The 21,543-nt window shown below is 31.8% G+C and overlaps 2 protein-coding genes across 4 annotated transcripts in view; one reads left to right on the top strand and one right to left on the bottom strand.

The window, feature by feature from the left end:
• The window catches only part of LOC145313681 (MAP kinase-interacting serine/threonine-protein kinase 1-like), a 54,283-nt gene extending 43,841 nt beyond the window's left edge, over window positions 1–10,442 (bottom strand). The window contains exons 1-3 of one of the 2 annotated variants that reach the window (XM_080153223.1): window positions 10,323–10,442; window positions 8,873–8,966; window positions 8,195–8,485 (exon numbers count right to left, since the gene is read on the bottom strand). In XM_080153223.1, coding sequence (XP_080009349.1) covers window positions 8,195–8,485; window positions 8,873–8,966; window positions 10,323–10,427 — 490 coding nt within the window. In that variant the 5' untranslated portion in view covers window positions 10,428–10,442. Of the gene's footprint in view, window positions 1–3,136; window positions 3,783–8,194; window positions 8,486–8,872; window positions 8,967–10,322 lie in introns of those variants that run through there. The other variant, XM_080153231.1, reaches the window with a different exon arrangement.
• A 1,956-nt stretch (window positions 10,443–12,398) lies between these two features.
• On the top strand, window positions 12,399–21,538 carry LOC145313641 (uncharacterized). 2 transcript variants are annotated; one of them, XR_013877437.1, is made up of 5 exons: window positions 12,399–12,651; window positions 13,696–15,390; window positions 15,612–15,779; window positions 16,157–20,505; window positions 20,986–21,538. XR_013877437.1 is itself a non-coding variant. In XM_080153147.1 (4 exons), exons 1-4 carry the CDS (start codon window positions 12,554–12,556, stop codon window positions 16,176–16,178), a joined length of 1,983 nt encoding a protein of 660 aa, XP_080009273.1. In that variant the 5' UTR covers window positions 12,399–12,553; the 3' UTR covers window positions 16,179–21,538. The 2 variants fall into 2 exon arrangements, 1 of the variants encoding a protein (XP_080009273.1); XM_080153147.1 differs by having other exon boundaries at window positions 16,157–21,538.
• The last annotated feature ends 5 nt before the right edge of the window (window positions 21,539–21,543 follow it).

The following is a 21,543-nucleotide window of genomic DNA, read 5'->3' as shown; positions in this document are numbered from 1 at the left end:
TTTTGACTGCTTTTAAATCCACTGACGAGTTTATAGGTAATTTTCATATTTTAGTCCATATTAAAGTCAAAAGTGAAAATATACTTATTAGCTTTTCAGGGTGTTAATATTATTTTATTTCGCACCTATATCCAGACTTTAGCTAGTAATCAGATTCAAATTTTATTACAACAGCGCATACTGCACCCCCCCCCCCCCTATTCTTAATTTTTCTTGAGATATCCCGTTATGTGGCCACATGCTAAGGATAATTTTGTAATCTTTTTACCCACCTATAAAAAGAAAACGCAATATATTTAAAAGATAAGGAGTTAAAAACACAATTCTTTAAATATTTAACCTTGAGTTTACTTAAAAAATTAATTCAATAACATTTTTTTTGATTATGTAACAAGTTTAAAAAAAAAAAAGGTTTTTTTTGCGCATTTTTCAATTAAAGTCATGTTTTTCAAAACAATCTAAATTGACTCAATTCTTAACCACAAAAGAAAATGACAATTAAAATGTATTATGAAAATGATAAGAGACACAACGCAAAAAATCTAAAAATACACATTGATTTATTTAGGTCATAAAAACTACGCAGACATAGCTAACAAAACTAAAAATGTGTCTGGATGCGGGCGAGAAAAGAATTAGAGGCATTTTTCACTAATATCTGCTAAAATTACAACCCACCCCCCCTTCCCTCTTAGACAACTCATAGTAGTAAATCATCTGAAGAATAACATGGTAACCTAAAACTTTTGAAGTCAGTAAAGAATATTAGTTCCTTAACGACTTGTTGTTCTCTCATTAACAGTATTTATATATTGATGCAAACAAAAACATTTCATTTTGTCTCAATGATAATTTTAACTGGCACATTCAGTTTTTAATAGGATTCAATTTGCATGTCCTAGCTAGACCTCCAAAACTTACTTCGAGAGCATTTTAGATTAATATGGATATTGCTCCACAAAATATAAACAAAAAGCTGAGCTGTTAAACTGCAAAGCTGACCTTGTCTGCTAGATTCGAATTCAATGTTAAATTTATATCTGTTTTATAACAAAACTAGCGGTTGCACCCCTAGTATCTAGAGGGTCTGTATTTAAAGAGGTATAGAATGGGCAAAAAATTGCTTAAAACTATACCAAGAATAAAATATAAAAACAAAACAGCCTAAAACAATCCTAGGAAATAAGGGAAGCTTCCCTAACAAAATGTAAACTAAATCAGTTCGGTAGTTATTGAGATCTTAAGCTTCAGGTGAAATTAACTTTAATACTTTTATATTAAAGAATAACTATCTTACATTAAGTCTTATCTGTCAATCTTGCAATGAGAGGGGAAGGTTTCTGAGCTGGATCTTTAAATCGTTTTTATGGTGCGCTGAATCGGGGCGATTCAGAGGTGAACCGTAGGTGTGCTGGTGGTTCACGATAGTTTTGCAATAAAATATTAAAGTAATTAAAAAAAATATTTATTTATTAAATAAATCACCCCGATTTAAACCGGCAACGCCACTCGGTGAGTGGCATTGTCGCGCCGGTACTGCGCAACTGGGCGCGCCAAATCGCCCATGCCATTTCGATTTAAAGATTGGTATTTAATAATTTGATGGCGCGCTGAATGAATCGCCGCGGTTTAAATCACCTATAAACGATTTAAAGATCCAGCTCTGGTAAAATCCGTAAAGATTAGGTATGTGTTATAAGTAAAAAACAGTAGTAGAACGATAAAAATTTATGTTAACTTTAAAAAAAAATGTTTGTCTATATTTCTTTTCAATAAGAAATACACATATTTAGTGAATATTATCGTTCTACTACTACTTTTAAGCCTTAAACACACACCTTTACGGATTCTACCAGAAACCTACCCCTCTCTTAGTTGTATCGACAGTATTTCGATAATATGTCAGCCATGACCATGCACTGCAAAACAACCAAAAATAAAACCAATTTAAATGGATTGTCGAATGATTTTAATAATACATAAATATTATTAAAAAAGCATCAAATGTACTATTAATATTCAATAAATTTTTAAGGAAAAAAATAAATTATCATGAAGAAAGATTAATTTAATTGATGTAAGAATGAAGGATTAAAAAAGTTAAAAGATCACCATGATTATAAAGTTTATATTGCATGACAACAAGTAAACCAAATTCTTTGGGCCCCTCCAATATTTTTTTTTATATGTCATAATGCTTTTTATCTGAGTAGGTATAATAAAAAATAAGTTTTATATGGGGAAAAACGTAAAATTGTGAATCTATGAAAATAAATAAGTGCCTAGACATTTTACTAAAATCTAAAAAGCTCTCATATCAAAACGAATGAAATAGCTTAGAAAGCAAATTGCATTTTGAACAAAAAGGGTGAACAAGGGCCTCACCCCTCCCCCCCCCCCCCTGCTCCTCCTACTAGTCCCTTTTCTCTAACATTCTCTTACACATATATATGAAGGTATATGGTCTCAATATTTGCTAAGCTAGGATGACGCGAACCGTCTCCACTTGGTAACAGAGAAAACACGACAAAAAAAACTCTTCTATAATTTTGTCATTCATTTTTCTTGTAAGAAAAAAGTTTTATATAACAAAAGTTTGAGGACCAATCAAAACAGAATTGGAGTCATTAAGTTAACTAAAAACTTACAAAGTGAAGACTTCATTTTATTTTTAATAAAAAAAAACTTCAGCTGCCAAATCTTACTAGATCCCAAATCAAAATGACTTGACAAATCATCTTTCCCAGATTTTTTCGTCTGCTTTTCCTGGATTTTCTCCAGACCAAAATAAATTAGCAAGACAATTTTTTAAAGAAATGACAATAGTTGCAATTAAACGAAAATATAGTTGTGTAATCAAAAAATATTCCTTATACAACTTTAACTTAAAATAGAATCCATCTTTTAACAGGCAATCAATGTATAATTTAAATGCACTTAAGAACAAATTATAAAATTTAATAAAAATAGTTTGACAACTGCCCATAGGTTTGTGGAAGGAGGGTGTCAACACCATCATGAATGTTAAAATTTGGTAAAGGCCTGTATTTCCCTTTTTTTCACCCCATCAAGGTAAACATCCCCCCCCCCCCCTGACAAAACTCTGTGTACGCAACCACTTCTAATATGTGTGTACCTTTATATTCTTCGACAGGGTCAACAATGCTTTGATCCTCTAATAGCGTTGCTAGTCTGTCAGCCATGGTTCAATCCTTCCTTGTTTAGGTTTTCTTTTTAATATTTAGAGAACACAAATATCTAATGTTACATATAAATGTCAATTTAATAATCACAGCCTTCTCTTTATCTCTCTTTTTAAACGACTTTATTTTGCATTTGTTTTGTATATACCACTGGTCTTAAACTCTCCTTGTTCTCAAAAAGTGTTTGTGATTTTTGAGCTTTGGGTTTTAATTTTCTCCTTTCTTCTGCACTTTCGGTGTATTTCGTTGAAACAGTTACAGCATTTTTTATATAATATAGTTTATTTGGTGTTAGTACAAGGTTATGTACTTTAATTTGATAAATAATAATATATTAATTAATATCACAGAAGCTTAACTATTTCATTTCAAAATCACGCCTCACCCCTGTGAACTCTTAGGACAAGAGTTCCTTCCTACTTGATGTTTCTACCCTAACTAAAGTTTTTTTTTCAAAAATGAAAAGCTATCTTTTCTACATTTCTCCTGACTCTCCCTTTCCTCTTCCTTATTCCGGCCTCCCTTTCTTTCCCCATACACACACAAACCCACGCACACACACACAAAGAGTAGAGCTTCGCATTTACCATTTATGTAAAATAAACCGGCAGCTGCTTATCGCGCATGCTCGTAGAAAGAGACATGTTTTTAAAAAACTTTTATGGTGTAAAAGATAATTTTAGGTAAAAAAAGAAACCACAACTATAGCCTTATTTAAAAAGTATATACGTTTTCGACGAAAATAAACTAAAACACAATGATAATGATTCAAATTTTGTCTAAGCTCCAGAAAACATTAGAAGAGGTATATGAAGATTGGCATACCATGGCTATCCCAAAAAATGCATTTGTTTATTACAGGAAAGCTTTAAATGTATTTATGCTTCAACGCCTTGCTCATATAATGCTTATTGCTTACCTATGCTAATAAGTAATAATATGTATCCATGTGAATGTACTTGCTAGCTTTACAAAATTTGCCTATAATGCGCAAGCGCAGTAGTTACATTTCTAAAACATGTATCAACATATATACAGAGGTAGTTAAGTATATTATATGCTGAAGCGCAAGAAGAAGCGAAGAAATACAGGGATCTGGAAGGATGAGACAATAAACGATAGATTGAAATATAGCCTTTTTTATGAATATCCACTTTATGGATTCAAATTATTGGACAATCTTTTTTGTACCAATCAATTAAGACTGAATAAAAGTACCCAAAGTAATGATTCAACAAATGGGAACGTGGTCATAAAACTTTGGGTACCCGTATAATTTAAAATTCAGTGTCCCCTTCCGCCCTGGATGAAATGGCCCCATTCAGGAGTGAATATTCCCCCCCGACCCCAAGTGGATGCAAGACCAACGCCAAGCTAAACTCCTCTTTCTCCCAGAATATTGTGAACAAAGAGATAAACTTGGGAAACTCGTAGCTGCAAAGCAGAAACAAAAATGTGCATTAAAAATAGGACAAGAATTCATAATAGCAAAAATAATTTAGTCACAGGCGGTGAAACATGAGATGATTTGATGAAATTTTTGTCGCATGGCTTTAACTTAAAACTATTATTAGCTAGTTGAGTGTCATTTATAATTTTTATCAGTCGAATATTTAACTTAATCTATTTTTTAAAGAGATCAATAATACTTACATTCAAATATCACAATCAATTTCAATGTAAGTATTATTGATCCCTTTAAAAAATAGTTTATTTATAAAGTTTTAACAATAAAGTTAACTCGCTAAGAAATATTAATTTGGTATTTTGCAGAAACATAAAATAAAGTGGAGGAGGGGGAAGGGAGGATTCAAAAGCCGCCTGGGAACTATTGTATCTATCTATCTACCCTGTACTGAAAACTTAAACCAAACTGCGTAATAAAAGGTATGTATGTATATTAGTCGCATGGACAAGAATAGGTAAACTAAAAATAAACTAATAATAATAAAATAGAAAAGGATTTAATAAAGAATGTCTATTTCGAGTTTAATGATTAATGATTACAAAAGGCTTTAAAAAAGAAGCTTAGGTATATTATGTTTTAAGTCTTAATTATTATTAAAAAAAAACATGCATATATTCAGATTGTCCTTATGAATAAAAAAACCTGTCTTTTTAAGTAGAAGCTAGCAATATACAATATACATGCATATAATATTGCACTGACAAGGAGTAAAAGTATACAAAGAAAGAAATCGATAAAACGAAAAAAGAAGCATAAACGGTTTAAACAATGTCATAGTATAATGACCTATTTAAACCTTCCTCTTTCGGATCTAAATTTCCAAGATTTTCTCCTAAAATCTAACAAATATTAGATTGTGCTATAAGGACTTTTAGGATATATCGAATCAAATAATGTATGAAAAACCGTTAAAACAAAGTCGTTAGGAATCATAATTAAGAGTTAAACCGAAGCTCTACGCATTTGATACGCAATCCAAAAGAATTTTTTTTGCCTCAACGGCTGCTATGTGTATATGTGACGCGTCGTTTGATTCTGTATCGTAGCTACTCTAAAATTAGTTCACTATTTCTAGACTTAGTAAATAGACAAGTTGCTGTTAAAAAAACCTTAAAAGAAGTCATCTAAGCTTTTTTTTTAGGTGGGGTACTTTTAGCTTACTTATTTACAAAAATTTGAGGGGTGCCTACAGCATCCCAATTCTTTATTTTTTGGGGTGGGGGGGGGGGGGGGTTGTGTTAACACCCTTTTACTACCCATCCCCCTTAAAAGATATTCATGTGTGACGAACTTGTCAAATATTTATCTAAAACGTCTTTTCGGGGAAAATAACGTCCTTGTTCGAGTTGCCATAAAACACATTTGTTCTTCTATTGAAAAAATTCATAAAAATTGCTAAAAATGGGTAATTTGAAACCGATGAAAGTATTTTTTATTTTTGTAAAATTTTCCAACTTTGTTGGGGGTAAAATTGGCAAAACTGCGTAAGTAAAAAAGGATACATTAATAATACAATTATTTAATACATAAAAATGCAAAAAAAAACTTGGTTGGAGGTAAAATTATTTCGTACAACTGCGTCTAAAATTCATAACATATTTTTCAAAATGTTAAATTCCATAGCTAAATAAATGGCATAATTAAAGACATTTTGTTTAAATAAAGGCAATTAATGTATAAGAAGCTTTTTCTATTTCAATTTTCCTGAAGAACTATCAACAGAATTCTAATCTTTTTTCAAAAAGCTTCGATGAAATCGCAGCTTTCAACCCACCGACTACATTTCTCAAACTGACGAAAATATTCGTCGTATCGCGATTCGACAAGTTAGCCACTCATAATTAATTGCGGCATTCGTCAATTTTTACGAAACTAGGTTGCCATTGGAATAGTCATGAAGACAAATTGTTTGAATTTAACAATTGATTTTTGTGGCTTTTTATTTCCTTTAGGCTTTTTTTTGGGGGGGGGGGGGGGCTTATGTATTTCAACTTTAAAATTAAGCCTGCCAATAGTGCAATTACAATAACAATGAAAAAATATTGATAATTTTAATTAAAATGGTATCTAAAAGTTCTTCTGACATTTTAGAAAGAAAATAGCTTAAACCCCTACAAGGACTTAATAAAAACCCCTAATTGGAAACTCAATAAGTTTAGTCATTAGAAAAATCTTAAGAGACAATTAAAATAGTTCTAGCTATTTCAAGTTTTAGAATGGTAGAACAAGAAAATTGTAAGAAATAACAAAGGTTTCGTGAAGATAACCTAACATAATAAAAACTACCTATTCTAAAAAAAGTAAGGTGTTAATTCTATCACAATTTTTGTTTCAAATAAATTAATCAAATGTTACTTTTAAAATTCCTACATGGCAACCATGTTTCAAATGTAAACAAACCATTGATGACGTCATCAAAACTTTGCTAACTTTTTACTTGCGCATTTTTGTCAATACAAAAAACAAGAATCCTATCATATGTAAAAGTAAGGTTTTTGCCCGTTTGTCGGTTAGGATCTCGCCCTCCACTGAACCGATTGAGTTATCCGTTTCAAAGAAGATTTATTAGATCAAAATGTAAGTAAAAAAAATAGCGAAGCTCAAAATATAAAATATCCAAAGAATACAGGTGGATAATAAGTCAAATGAACAGACGGATGGACATAGAAAATGAAAAAGGAACATATTAATGATGCATAGAATAAAGTTCCTAATTAGCGATTTAAACGGAAATACATGGATTATAGATCAGATGGATATTAAAATTTATATTATTAATTGGAAAACAGGAAATCCTTTGTTATAAATAAGTTGTGCGTTAAGTACATTATTATTATTTGTAGTATAATCGTAGCTAATTTTAATGGTTGGTATGTCCGTACGTTACTAGTATTTTAAAATTAAAGGCTAAATCTTACTTTCAAGTTTTAGCTTTGGATTCAATTTAATTCAAAACAAAAAAATATATATTTAATTAGGTAGATAGTATTTTTTTTATTTTGTAAATTAATTAAAGTTATGCCAATTTAGTATCAAATTATCCTTGTTTATTTTGTGCTTGATTCAAACTCGATAGAATGAGAAACTTAAAATATTAGAGTTTTATGCATTTTCGACTAATATTTAAAAAAATAAACTTTAAGTAACAATATTAGTTTAAAAAACTAGTTTCTAAAACTCTTTCCTGTCCTTCGATTTAGACAAAGGAATTAATTCTCTTTAATTATGTAGTACATTGAGTATGGATGATATATATATTTAAACATACATAAATTACAATGTTTTATACCTTTCTTTTATAAATGATATATGAAGTAAAATTTAAGTATGTATATAAAATAAAATATGTATTTTATGTGTATAAATAACTGCCGACGAAACCCTTTGTAAACCTGTTTTTTGGCCGTAGATAAAAATAGTTATTCACTCTTTAAATCCTTAAATTGAAAACATGCTGCAGTCAAAGAATTGATCAACAAGGTAATAAATATATTTGATTACATATTAGTTATATAAATCCTACCTTTATTTTGGACAGGTTGAATATTTTCTTTCTGCTCTTGGTTGCTGCCCCCATCCTCTAGAATTGTATGTAGTTGAGAGGGGCTCAGAGCCGTTTCTACCTTCTTGGTAGCTGTACATTTGTTAACAGTCGGTGATTTATTAATATTAGGCTGATAATTTTGAACAACTTCTTTATTCTCCTCCGCAGTTTTAGGGGTTGTTGTGGTAGATTTGTGGTTGGTATTTGTTACATTGGTATTAACATTTGTAGTATGGTGGTGGTGGTTAGTCTTTATTGCGGAGTTTTCACCTGAACATTTAGAAAATATTTATCTTTCATAATGCCAATTTGTATTAAATATCATTTTTCCTATAACTAACTTGAAATTAGCAACAGGTTTTAATATTAAAGAGAAATGCTTGACAAGGCAAACTTTTTTTTTTAGCAACAATATTTTCTTTATTTTTAGAAAAATTTTCCTATTAAGTACAAAGGTACAAGTGTCAAATTTAACTTAAGTGCCCAATTAATCATTAAATCTCTTATCAATAGATATATCTATTCAATTAAATTATTATATTTTTAAAATAGTTTAGATCTCGATTTAAGAATTTTTAAGGACTACATAGGGCTTGACATTATACAAACGTAACAAATCAGTTGTAGGTACAAAGCCTAGTAAGATAGTTATCTTACCCTTAATCAGGCCGGGGCTAGTATAAATCACTGAGTGTGGAAGTTGTTGATAAAGTCCAGAGGTGGACGGGGGGACAGCCACCTCCCTATCCGTCTAAAAATATTAAATATTAGCTATGTAACTCAAAAATTTTTAGCTTGAATGGTTTTTGTTCATAACTGGACACATATCAATCAAGGATCTAAACAAAATCAAAAGGCTGGTTCAAAACAGACCAATAGGACATACATGTATTATGCTGGAAGTTCTTAAATATTTTTTTATTAATTCATTCCCGTAGTTCAGATTTTAGTGTCAAAATTAAAAGGCCTGTAAATCAACAAGCAAGTTTATCTGTCAAATCAATTTATTTAAATCCTAGAAAATGGGAGGGAAGGGAAGTCATAAAATAAAGGAGGATTGACAGATTGAATGAGTGAGCAATTTCATGGAAGGGGGGGGGGGGGGCTTGACAGATGCAACAAATAATCCAAACAAAGAGATATATTGCATATAATCCAGAGATAGGGGTAAAAGATGAAAATCTGCATTTTTAAACTAATTGCCTTATAAAGCTTTCTAACATATTCCCCCTTTATGCAAGTTTTTTTTTAATATTTGACTGTCTGTTTAAAAATAGTCTTTGAGTTCAACAATCTTTGAATAGCATCTATTCTAAACATATAAGTAGAAAGATTATTTGTATAAGTTTGTTTTTAAATGATCATTTCAGCATGACTAAAAAATTAACCCGCTGACATAGCAATGAAAATGAAATAGTTAACCAACCATGTCAAAACATTACAATTTATATTATGCCAAAAATTTTACATCTAGCAACAATTCATTCAAGAGAAAATTTAAGCCATAAAAACATTTGACCTCGGGCAAAAATGAGAACAAAACCACAAAGCATAAAAGGGTCAATTTGGCAAATTTTAAGTCTTGTTTTGACACAAAGAGCTAGGTCATTTAGGGTTTGTTTGGGTTTAAGGATTGGGGTGAGGTGTGAGGAGGAGGGTTAATTGGCAAGTGAAATTTATTCTGCAAAGATTTCAGGACTTGACCTAGCCTGACACCTTTCAAAATGTAAATATAAAAAGTTTAAATTTACATAGATGATCAATACAAAACGTTGTTTACAGTTAAAAAGATTTTATTATCAAAATAATGACAAATTACATCAGTTTGTTTTTATATTTTTAAATGGAAAGCGTCTCATCCCCTAAACTTAACCCACCCCCACCCTTCTCTTTTAACTGAAAATAGAAAATCAGCTGTTCTCGACCTATATGCAAAACAAAGAATGTAAACAAACCACTTTAAGTCCATTTTCACCGTTAAATCTTGATAAAATCACTATTATTTTTATACAAACACAATCTATAACATCTTAAAAATTGATATTTCATATTGTATCTTAATTTTATATAACAAATTTAATAAAAATTAATAAAAAATGATTGTGACCTTATTCTGGCTAGCCCCGGCTGCCATGGCGTCAGTCCAACACTGCCTGCTCTCTGTGCTCTGCTCCCAGTCTCCCCTACGCAGTTTAATAATATCTCCCCCCATTCCCTTCACACCATCCCTTTCAAACTTTTTTTACCCACCTCTCTGTCACCCACCACCCACAAGCATGATATATTCCCTTTCCCTCTCTGTATATTTTGATTCTACCTACATTCTCCTCTTTTAAGATTTAGGCAACATTGTAACCTTCGTTTTTACAACTAATTGCAATTTTAACAATTCATACAGCTTAGCTAATATCATATTAGATTTGTTTCAATTGTTAGAAATTCTAAATAATTTGCCTTTTATTTTGTTATTAGTAAATAAAAATGTGAAGATTTCAGGTTAAATTTTGTAATTGTGTAAATGAACCTTCATCTTTATTTTAAAGTTGTCTTCTATTATCAGATGGATTGCCATGGCCCACTAATTCTAATTGTCTATAATTTACCTATTATTTTCTTTTATGAAATCTTTGCCTCTATACATTAAATGCAACATTCTATACCCTTCTTAGGCCCCTGCACAATTTTGTTCCAACTTTTTCAGTCATTTCTTTGGACAAATTCTACAACATCCTAATTTGTACTATAACAGTACCATTACAAGATTTATTAGCCTATATAAAGCTGTTATACAAGGGTACAAAATCCACAAAAAGTTGTCTAAACAAATTCGTCTGCTCTTGGTTGGTAACCTCCAAGGAATTATAGTGTTCCACGGAAGCAACAAAATATGTCTCTTGACAAAGCTATTTAACTCTTGACATTTTGTGACCTTGCTTTTAAAAAGAACTTTGTTTTCATACGTTTTTTTGCTTTTAAAAACAATAGCTATAACTTTGCTTTTGGAGATAAACGTGTTTTTGCTGTTTATTTAAAAAGTTCTGCATGGCGACAGAGTATAACAAAAATTCAGGCCCAGAAGGGAGCTTTTAAGCTAAGTTATCATAGAACATATAGGCCTAATACAGACTCTTATGTTACAGTCATATTACTGATAAAGTTTGCGCTGAAACCCATTACAGACCATTTTTTCCAGACTTTTCCAATGGAGGACAAAAGCAAAGAGGAGAATTTAGATTACCCCGAAAAAAAACCTCCTTTGAAGATGTTTTAGAAGAGGAAATTTCCGGCATTTTATAATAGTTTAATGTATGTATGTATATCTAGTTGGTAGAATTCCTATTTAAGAATCTAAAAAAAGAGAGAAAGGGAGTTAGACTGAGCTTTTAAAAAGTTCACGTAAACCAAGGGTATAATTTATTATAAAAATTATTTGAAATTAGGAAGCTTAGGTATGATGTTTTCCCCCATGAATTTTTACACCCAAAATTAAATAAGATCTCACTCAGTTGTATCAAGATTACATTCCTTCCCTGTATTTATCCTTTAAAACCTCTGGAATAGTAAATCTTATAAGTAAAGCCATTTTCATTGTTCAATGACCTTTGTTTGTAAGTCGGATTGTGTTTAATAGTGGGCTGAGCCTGTTATTGAGACATGGCATTTCCTCAATACTATTTAGGTAAAAATAAATTTTGCTGTCAACTTTTTTTTTACCAAATTGAGGGAAAAAAAGATTGTAAAATTTAAGATTTTACATAAAGTCTAAAGATTTGGAAGTATGACCTAGCTTAAAAACTTGATTTTTAGATAAATATGTTTCTTTTTCTTATGTAATTTTAGTGTAGAATTACGCAGTATAATTTGAGTAACTTAAATTCGAATTGATTCAATGTCTAGCAGCAATGATATTTTCTAAATGTCGTAAGACACCATGATATGACGACTTTTATACACATATTTGCATTTTCCAGTGTCATAGCAGACCAAATGTACACTTATATTTGCTAGCAGACAGGATACTGTGATATGGCAGGGGAAAGTTGGAGAGGGTTCACAGCAGACCAATAAATAAGAGAGGACTTTAATTTTTGAGGGATTGAGTTAAGGGTATGGGGTGTTTATCTAAGGTTTTCATAACACTGTACATTTGACGGCCGACCGATAACTTAAATCTGCGAATGGGAGCAGTGGCCTTATGGTCGGCGGCTGTCATGAGCGGGGGGGGGATGGATTTTCTAATAAAATAGATTTGACTTATGTATTTCCTATCAATTCCCAGATAAATATAAATAAGTACTATTTATTTTCAGAGAAATTTAATGAAATTCTAACTTTAAAATGACAGAAACGGAAAACAGCGGAGGTTCAGCCCGATCGATGGTAGTTACAGAAGAAGTCGGAGTTATTGAAGAATTAGATGCTGAAGACGTACAGAGGTATTTATACTTAGATTTATAGATTTAAACTAAACTAAAACGGGTATAACCACGTCAAGGACAGCGTACCCGTAATAGTTTATAAATATGCAAACCTAACTACTTAACATTTTAAAGTTCTCTCTAGAACAATAAATTGTTTCAAGTAACAGGTGACACATATTTAATTTTATGTAAACTCTTTTACTTAACAATAAATTTAATCTTTTGTTTCAAGTAAAGGGGCGACACATATTAAATTCTATGTAAACCTTACTACTTAACAGTAAGTTAAATAACTTATCTGTTTCAAGTATTGGGTGACACATATTTTGTTTATGTAAACCGAATTACTTAACAGTACAATTTTAAAATTATCTGTTTCAAGTATTTGGTGACACATATTTTGTTTATGTAAACCTTACTACTTAACAGGAAGTTCATTAACTTATCTGTTTCAAGTATTTGGTGACACATATTTTGTTTATGTAAACCTAACTACTTAACAGGAAGTTCAATAACTTATCTGTTTCAAGTATTTGGTGACACATATTTTGTTTATGTAAACCTTACTACTTAACAGTAAGTTTAATAACTTATCTGTTTCAAGTATTGGGCGACACGTAGTTTTGTTTATGTAAACCTTAGTACTTAACAGTAAGTTTTTCCAATAACTTCTCTGTTTCAAGTAACGGGTGACACATAGTTTTTCTTTATGCAAACCTAACTACTTAGCAATAAGTTTCAATAACTTAATTGTTTCAAGTATTGGGTGACACATATTTATTCATGTAAACCTTAATACTTAACAGTAAGTTCAATACTTATCTGTTCTGTTTTAAGTACTGGGTGACACATACTTTTATGTAAACCTTACTATTTAACAGAAAACTTCAATAACTTTTCAAGTAATGGGTGACACACATCTAGTTTATGTACACCTGCTGCTTAACAGTAACTTTCAAAACACACAATATCTTGTGTATTAAGCTTCTTGTTTACATTATCTAATAGTTTACATTATCTAATACTCAAACAAGAATTAATATCAATCTTTCTTTTCAGTTATGACGACATCTGGAGAGCTAAAGATAAGGATTATGCAAGATTTCCTTCACCTTTTACAGACAACCCTGAAAAGTGGTTTTTTTTCCTAAAATACAGCGCAAACGGTCAATTTAAAGCACAGCTATTTAGTGATACACCTATAGTTGTTAAAATAGACTTCAATTCGCTACTGGAGTCTCCCATCAAGTCAATGGAAAATGTCCACGCCCTAGCAACTCTGAGATCCTCAGATGTCGTCTTTCAAGACAACAAACCAGTTTCTACCTGGTTTACATTTGCTCAACTATTGGACAGACAAACAGCAGTCCTGTACGACGAAAATGGACCCGTTGAATACACAAACTCCTACAGAGATATCTTTCTAGAAGAAATTAATAGTATTGCCCTTCGTTTTGAGCTTACTGTTTTACCTCCAAAGATGCATTCTTTCAGTGTTTCTTTGCGCGCAGTTAATAAAACTTTGGCATCCATGACAAAATACCAAGGAAAAATTGACCTGGCAACCATGAAAGTAGCTACATTTGGGTTGACATCAATACATCCAACAAACATCCGTCGCGCGGACAATACAAAATTCCACATTTATCCAACTGTTTTCACCTCATCACCTATTGATATGAAACAATACACTGAATTAGTAGAAACTATGTCTACTACATTCACAGATCTCATTATTTATCATCACAATCATACATACGAATCATGGCTAGATGCTATAAATACAAAGGAGTCCAGAAATAAGTTTATTCTGCGACCTTCAGTCAAACCTAGAAAGAATCCACAAAGAATGCAAGTTCCTGACCCATCAGGAATTTATAGAATATCAAAATTTGGTGCAAATTTTAATATATCACGCTATATTTTAGCTATTCCCCCACAAATACGTGACGTCATATCATATTCTCTCGCAACCTCTTCGTGGTCCAGTTATCAAACAGGCTGGAAAACATATCTAGACTTTTTAATGCGCAGCGGAAATAAACTTTTGTTCCCAATTCCAGTTGAAAACCTTCTGGGTTTCATTTGTTATTGTTTTAGAGTGAAATCTTTAGCTGCAAATACAGTTGAAAATTATTTATCAAGCCTAAAATATTGGCAAAAACTTTTCAACATACCTACATCAAACTTTGATGAACCATTGTTATCTATAGTTAAGAAAGGTTTTACTAACCTAAAACTAACATACCTGGAACCGCCCATGCATAGAAGTGTTATCACTTGGCCTATACTTCAAATACTGGGAAAAGAAATCGAAAAATTGCAATACTCTAAACTAGACAAACAGGTTATATGGACAGTAGCGTTAGTGGCGTTTTGGGGATCTATGAGGATGGGTGAATTATTACAAGGTCAATTTGGTTTTGATAAAATAAGAGCCCTAACTTGGTTGAGAATACAAGAAATAGATTCTGAACATTGTGTTGTATTTTTAGCTTTACCTAAAACCGCTACTAGAAATAATGGTCAAATTGTAGACATTTTTCGTTACCCAGATCCAGCATTATGCCCAATAACTAATTTACTTAAACTTGCGGAAATGAATGCTGAAAGAAAAAGATATGATTCTTCTAATCCTGTCTTTGTGTTATCCTCTGGCAAACTTTTGACTATGAAACAAATGAATCATGTTCTCAAGAATACATTAGATGCATGTTTCCCAAATATTGGACATTTTACATGTCACAGTTTTAGGTAGGGATAGGGTAATGTAAGATTTAATTCCGTTTTTCTTTGTAATATCAATCTAAAGTTTAGTGTACTTTGTCAATGCAATGTATCCCATAAGATTTATAAATACCGGTCATTTCTTTCCTTCATGTATCATGTTATTTATTACATTCTTTAACCTATTTCTCTTTTACAGTTTTTCATATATATATATAATTTTTTTTAAATACCTATCCCTATAATAGAGCCGGTTTGCCAAGTATAATGGGAGCTTTTCCTCAATATTTCACAGAAAAAATGATAAAAGATCAAGGTCGTTGGTTATCAGACTCTGTGAAAGCATATAAGAAACTTAATTCAATTGGTTTTAAAGCAGTGCATAAGAAAATTGTCTCTCTTCTGCTCGAAAACAGGTTTAAATTTTATGCTTCTTAATTTAAAACAATACCTATTTTATACTAGTAGATACCTACGGTCTGTCTGTCTGTCTGTCTGTCTGTCTGTCTGTCTGTCTGTCTGTCTGTTCGTCTGTCTGTCTGTCCGTCCCTTAAGATCTCGGTAACTACTGAACTGATCGGATTCTACTCTTCAGGGAATATATAGCTTATTTTTATTCATAAGTTAATACTTCTGTTAAATATAATGTAAACATCTTAACGCATCTATGACAGATGTCTTGTTTTTATCACAGAAAATACATTCTAGTAATTATTTTCTTCACTACCCACATGTTTACATAATCAGAAAAAATTTCATTTGCACCAAATATTGATATTCATAAATAATTCAGATCACTGGCAGTCTGGTGTTAACTACAACACACAATCTACTTTCAAACAAGCAGAACAATTACTTAAAACATCAAATGCTTTTACTGAAAAAGAAACAGATCCATCTACTGGTTTACCAATACTTGGAGCAAGAATATCACATAAAACCAATGCAGATAATGTATCAGATGCTCGCCCTTTCCACGGAGACTCCTCTGACACAGAATCTAATGACGAGCATCAAACTGTGCACAAAACTAAAACAATTCATGGCGATAACAAAACACGAAAAAAAGATACCTCAAAATCACAGTCTAGTCGCCAAAAATATGCAAAGAAAAGGAAACATTCTGAAATTCCTTCCCATGTCAAAACAAAATCAAACAAAAAACACAAACAGAAACACAAAAAAGCTCCATCCTCTCCCTCGGAGACTGATTCAAACACCAATGACTCATCATCATCATTTTCTTCATCTCCAGATGAATTTCAAGATGAACATGATGTAGAATACGAAGGGTATCTTCGCCAAGGCCTGATAACAGATAAGACCACACTTTTTAAAGCAAAAGGGATAATGAGTAAAAGTTTACTAAAACATCTTTACCCTACTCTGCACAGAGAACAAGCTTTAGATAACAAACACAACTTCATGCTTCAACTCCAAAAAATAGGCGAAATGGAAAAACAAGCAGTCGAAAGAAAAGCAAAAATGGAAAAAACATCCCTGTCAACACTTGAAACAAACAAAGACGTTGTTTACAAGACAAGGATTTTCCCTGAGCACAAAGACAATCTTCGTAACATCATACATCCTATTCGTTTCCATAGACTCCCAAGCATTAGCATTGGTGAATTATCCAGGAAAGATGCAAAACACCATATTGACAAACGCCCTGTCTGTGATGTGGATTATTCTGATATTAATAATGTCCAGCATTTGTCACCAAAAGCATGGGCAGATGTTTCTGATCCTTCTAATCATGAAATTTCATTAAAAAACTACATGCAAAAATCAAGTGAAGGCAATGATAACTCAAGTCCTAAAGACATTATCCAAGTTAAAAAAGCATGGGCTCATTTCATGCTTTTCATGCATCGCGCTCACCCAGCCATGCTGCATTATCATACGCTGAACATTTTCCTAACGGAAAAAGACTGGTTCTTGGCTACTAAACAACAGCGTGGTGTCAATCAAGCCACTTTCGCGCTAAAGTTTATAGATTTTGTACTTTCAGAGTGTGCAAACTGTTGTAGAAATGACATTACTTTACCCAATAAATCTAAATTGTCTTCCCTTTTCAACGATTTCCTCGACAACTACACTGTACACAACACAAACACGACCGACCAGGTCAAAGCTTCCAGCAGCAGTGGCCAATCCTCAAATCTGCCAAAAACTAATCCAAATATTTGTCGACAGTTTAACAACACGACAGGTTGCCCTCGTTCTACTGACCCAGGAAGCAAATTCTGTAATGTCAAAAATAAAAAACTTTTCCATGAATGCAATAGATATGTCAATGATAGTTTATGTTTTATGAAACCACGACATCCTGCCCACCAGCACGACACGATGATGGCGGCAAAGAAAGAAAAAAAGTGATAATGTACCGTATTTTCATTTCAACATTTTTTTTTTCATTTCAATATTTGTACATATTGTATTATGCTTTACATTTTCTACCCGTGTTTCTCAATTTTAATTTCAAAACAAAATTTTATTTTGACATTCAAACAAATTTTACATTTTCATAAACGTATATTTCACACAGTCAATTTTTTTTTTCTCTCCAAAATTTACCGTTTTTCATAACGACAGCACACATATTACATTTTATACTATATACATAAGTGCTTACTAATCTTCAAAGAAAATATTTTCCTTGTAAAATATATCTTTTCTACCTCATAAATGACTCATATTGTAATACATGTACATATATATTATGTTCAATACCATTTTTATACCATTTCGACAATGATTGATCATCCCAATAACAATTTATCCAATTTTCAGAATGAATAATGATAATAAATTCTGGGTTTCCCATAACGATTTGGGTCTTAACAGCTCATCAATGCGGGATTGGTTTTCAAATAAAACACTGAATTTAGTAGTACCAAAACTGTTAGCTGTTAAAAAACCTATTATTCACAAACAAATTCCGAGTTTAAGAAACTATGACTGTATACCCGATGAAAAGTTTTGGTCGATTTTTCCTAGTTGCCCATTACCCAACTCCGTACACACACCAATTGATACCGACAAATTAAAGGACCTAATCATGCAATATGAAGAAAATTTGTCACCTGCTCAAATAAAAAATGCTTATTACGTGTTACATAATTTACGATTTGGAGCGGACAACTTAACTGATAATGAAACATTAAAATCGTTCACATTACAAAATAGCCCTTCAATGTACAAACAAAAGGAAGTTTCATATTTACTATTTCATTTTACAACAATTCTTAAATTTTTATATTTTTATTTTCTCTTTATATCTTTATTTATTTAATCAAAACTTTACACTTATTTGCCATCATTTCATTTCTAAAATTGTTAACATCTCTTATACCCAGCATTTCGGAGCCGGGACTATTTCCATATAATAAACTAACAAATAGACGCACATCCTTCTACTTTTATATAACTTAAGTTAAATCTCCGACATGCTGCTTATGCCACTTGCTTTAGTAGAGTTCATACTTACATTAATACACATACAGAAAAAGTTTCCTGTATTTTCATTACCTTTGTATAATAGTAAATATAAATGCTAACAGGTTGGTAAAATTTTCACAGACAACCTTGCTACAGCAATACTTAAAAAAAATGTAAGTGGTCCATTCATTCACAAACCTTTACCTCAATTTTGCACCAATCAAGTTTTTGTTGTGGATCAAGGAACTAAATTAAGGCCGATTTTAAACCTAAGTGCGCCGCCAGGCCTGTCATTTAATGATTCCATTGACAAAGATAAAATGCCAAAAGTGACAATGGCAACATCGAGACAAATTGCAGACATTATTATCAGAAAAGGTAAAGGCTGTTATTTGGCAAAAATCGACCAGGTCGATGCCTACAAACTCGTACCAGTGAAAATTGATCAATTACGTACACAAGGATTTTATTGGCTTGGTCGATATTTTTGTGAAAATCAACTAATTTTTGGGGGATCTTCGAGTGTACCTCTTTATGATTGTGTACATGATGTTATTATAGACCTGGTTGCAATCCAATCTCAACCAGAACAGGATTCCATTCAAAAATGTCTCGATGATGCTATATTTGTTACTAAAACCTATGAAGAAAATCAAAAAATTTATTCAACCTATAAAGCTATCGCAAATCAGATAAATTTACCCTTAGCTTCAGAACAAAATCCTGATAAAGCCTTTTCTGCTCAAACTTCTGGCAAAATCCTAGGGATTATTTTTGACACAAATGAGCTCAAATGGTCCATAGATGAACAAAAAGCAAATAAATTTTCTAGAATTTTACTTAAAGCTATTCATCAAAGAAGAGTTACCAAAAAGACACTTCAATCAGTTATGGGCATTATAAATACAATAGTCCGCATGTGTCCTAGCCTACGTTTTTTTCGTTCCTCAATTCTTTATGAACTAAAAAGATCATATAAATTACATTGTGTGATTTTAAGACCACATTCAATTTTATCTTTATATAATTGGCTTCGAGTGACACAATCTCTTAAAAATGGTTTACCTCTAGGTAAAATTCATAATGACAAAGCACCAGCAAATGTGTTAACTTTTACTACAGATGCTGCAGGTGTTAAGAAAGACTCTAAACTTTGCTATAAAATAGGTGCAGCAGCCGTTCAATCTATACACCCAAGTGATAATTATATCTGGGCTGTTAGAGCTTTGTGGCCAGATTCATTTATTTCCAACACTTTTGATTCTAATGGAAAATTTTGTGGTGCCAAATCAACTACCTTGGAAATGTTGGCAATAATATTACCTCTATTTCACAGAATTTCTTTAATTGTAAACAACACAATTCTCATTCAAACTGATAACAAAGCTGTTTATTATGCTTTTCGTAATGGCAGAAGTAAAATTGACCCCTGGGCTAGCTTAATCCTAGAATCCATAATGTTTGTTGCAAATTCTTTACCCTGTAAAATATATGTTGAACATGTACCAAGATGCTCAACTAACTTGGCAACAATGGCAGACCACCTTTCAAGATCCGACAAAAAAGGAATGAAATTAACTGAAACCTTAAAAATCAGCGCCAATTCCTCATGGCCTCCATCAATTTTACAGTGGATGTCCAGCCCTCACATTGATTATAACCTTCCTTCCTCTCTTCTACAAGATTTCCTTGTAAAATTAGGTACCTTGTTTCCTCCAATTTTTTGTTTTTTTTTTTCTATGAATATTCTTCCTTTTCTATTCAATTTGATTAATCTAATTCCCCCTTTATTAATTTTACATTTCCATTTGCTTTACTTAAATATTTTACAACGGGTCTAAACTAAACTCCAACATTTTTCAACTTGGCTAACTAGTTAAAAAATCTTTTTTTGGCCTCTCAAATAAAGTCGTACAGCGCATTATTTGTTTTTTCGGAAAATTAAATGGCGGTTTGAAATACTGTAATTTTACTCTCAAAGTCAAGACTTAAAACCCCAAATTTAAATCCTCGATTTAAATTTTCACAATCAATGTCTTGATTGTCTAAACTTCTCATATACCTACCCATATAAAGTAAAATTACAATATTCCTTCTAACCGCCTTAGTTTAAATCTAATAAATCTTGAGCTGTACACTTTATTTTCCACCCAAAAAATTGGAGTTTCTCCTCTGCCTTAGACAAGTATCAGTCTGAAGAAATACATTAAAGGTAATTTTATTTTATTAGATAAATCCTTCCCTCCCTCTGCGAATGGGAGCAGTGGCCTTATGGTCGGCGGCTGTCATGAGCGGGGGGGGGATGGATTTTCTAATAAAATAGATTTGACTTATGTATTTCCTATCAATTCCCAGATAAATATAAATAAGTACTATTTATTTTCAGAGAAATTTAATGAAATCCCTCCCTCCACACCCTTTTTCCTGTAGATTTTAACTTACACTTTCTACTTTAGAGGAAAATTAAATGGCGGTTTGAAATACTGTAATTTTACTCTCAAAGTCAAGACTTAAAACCCCAAATTTAAATCCTCGATTTAAATTTTCACAATCAATGTCTTGATTGTCTAAACTTCTCATATACCTACCCATATAAAGTAAAATTACAATATTCCTTCTAACCGCCTTAGTTTAAATCTAATAAATCTTGAGCTGTACACTTTATTTTCCACCCAAAAAATTGGAGTTTCTCCTCTGCCTTAGACAAGTATCAGTCTGAAGAAATACATTAAAGGTAAT

This window comes from Acartia tonsa, chromosome 1 (assembly GCF_053477335.1).
Source record: "Acartia tonsa isolate MP-2025a chromosome 1, ASM5347733v1, whole genome shotgun sequence".
Lineage (NCBI taxonomy): Eukaryota > Metazoa > Arthropoda > Copepoda > Calanoida > Acartiidae > Acartia > Acartia tonsa.
The sequence above is the reverse complement of the archived record's forward strand: the minus strand, read 5'-3'. Positions and strand labels throughout refer to the sequence as shown.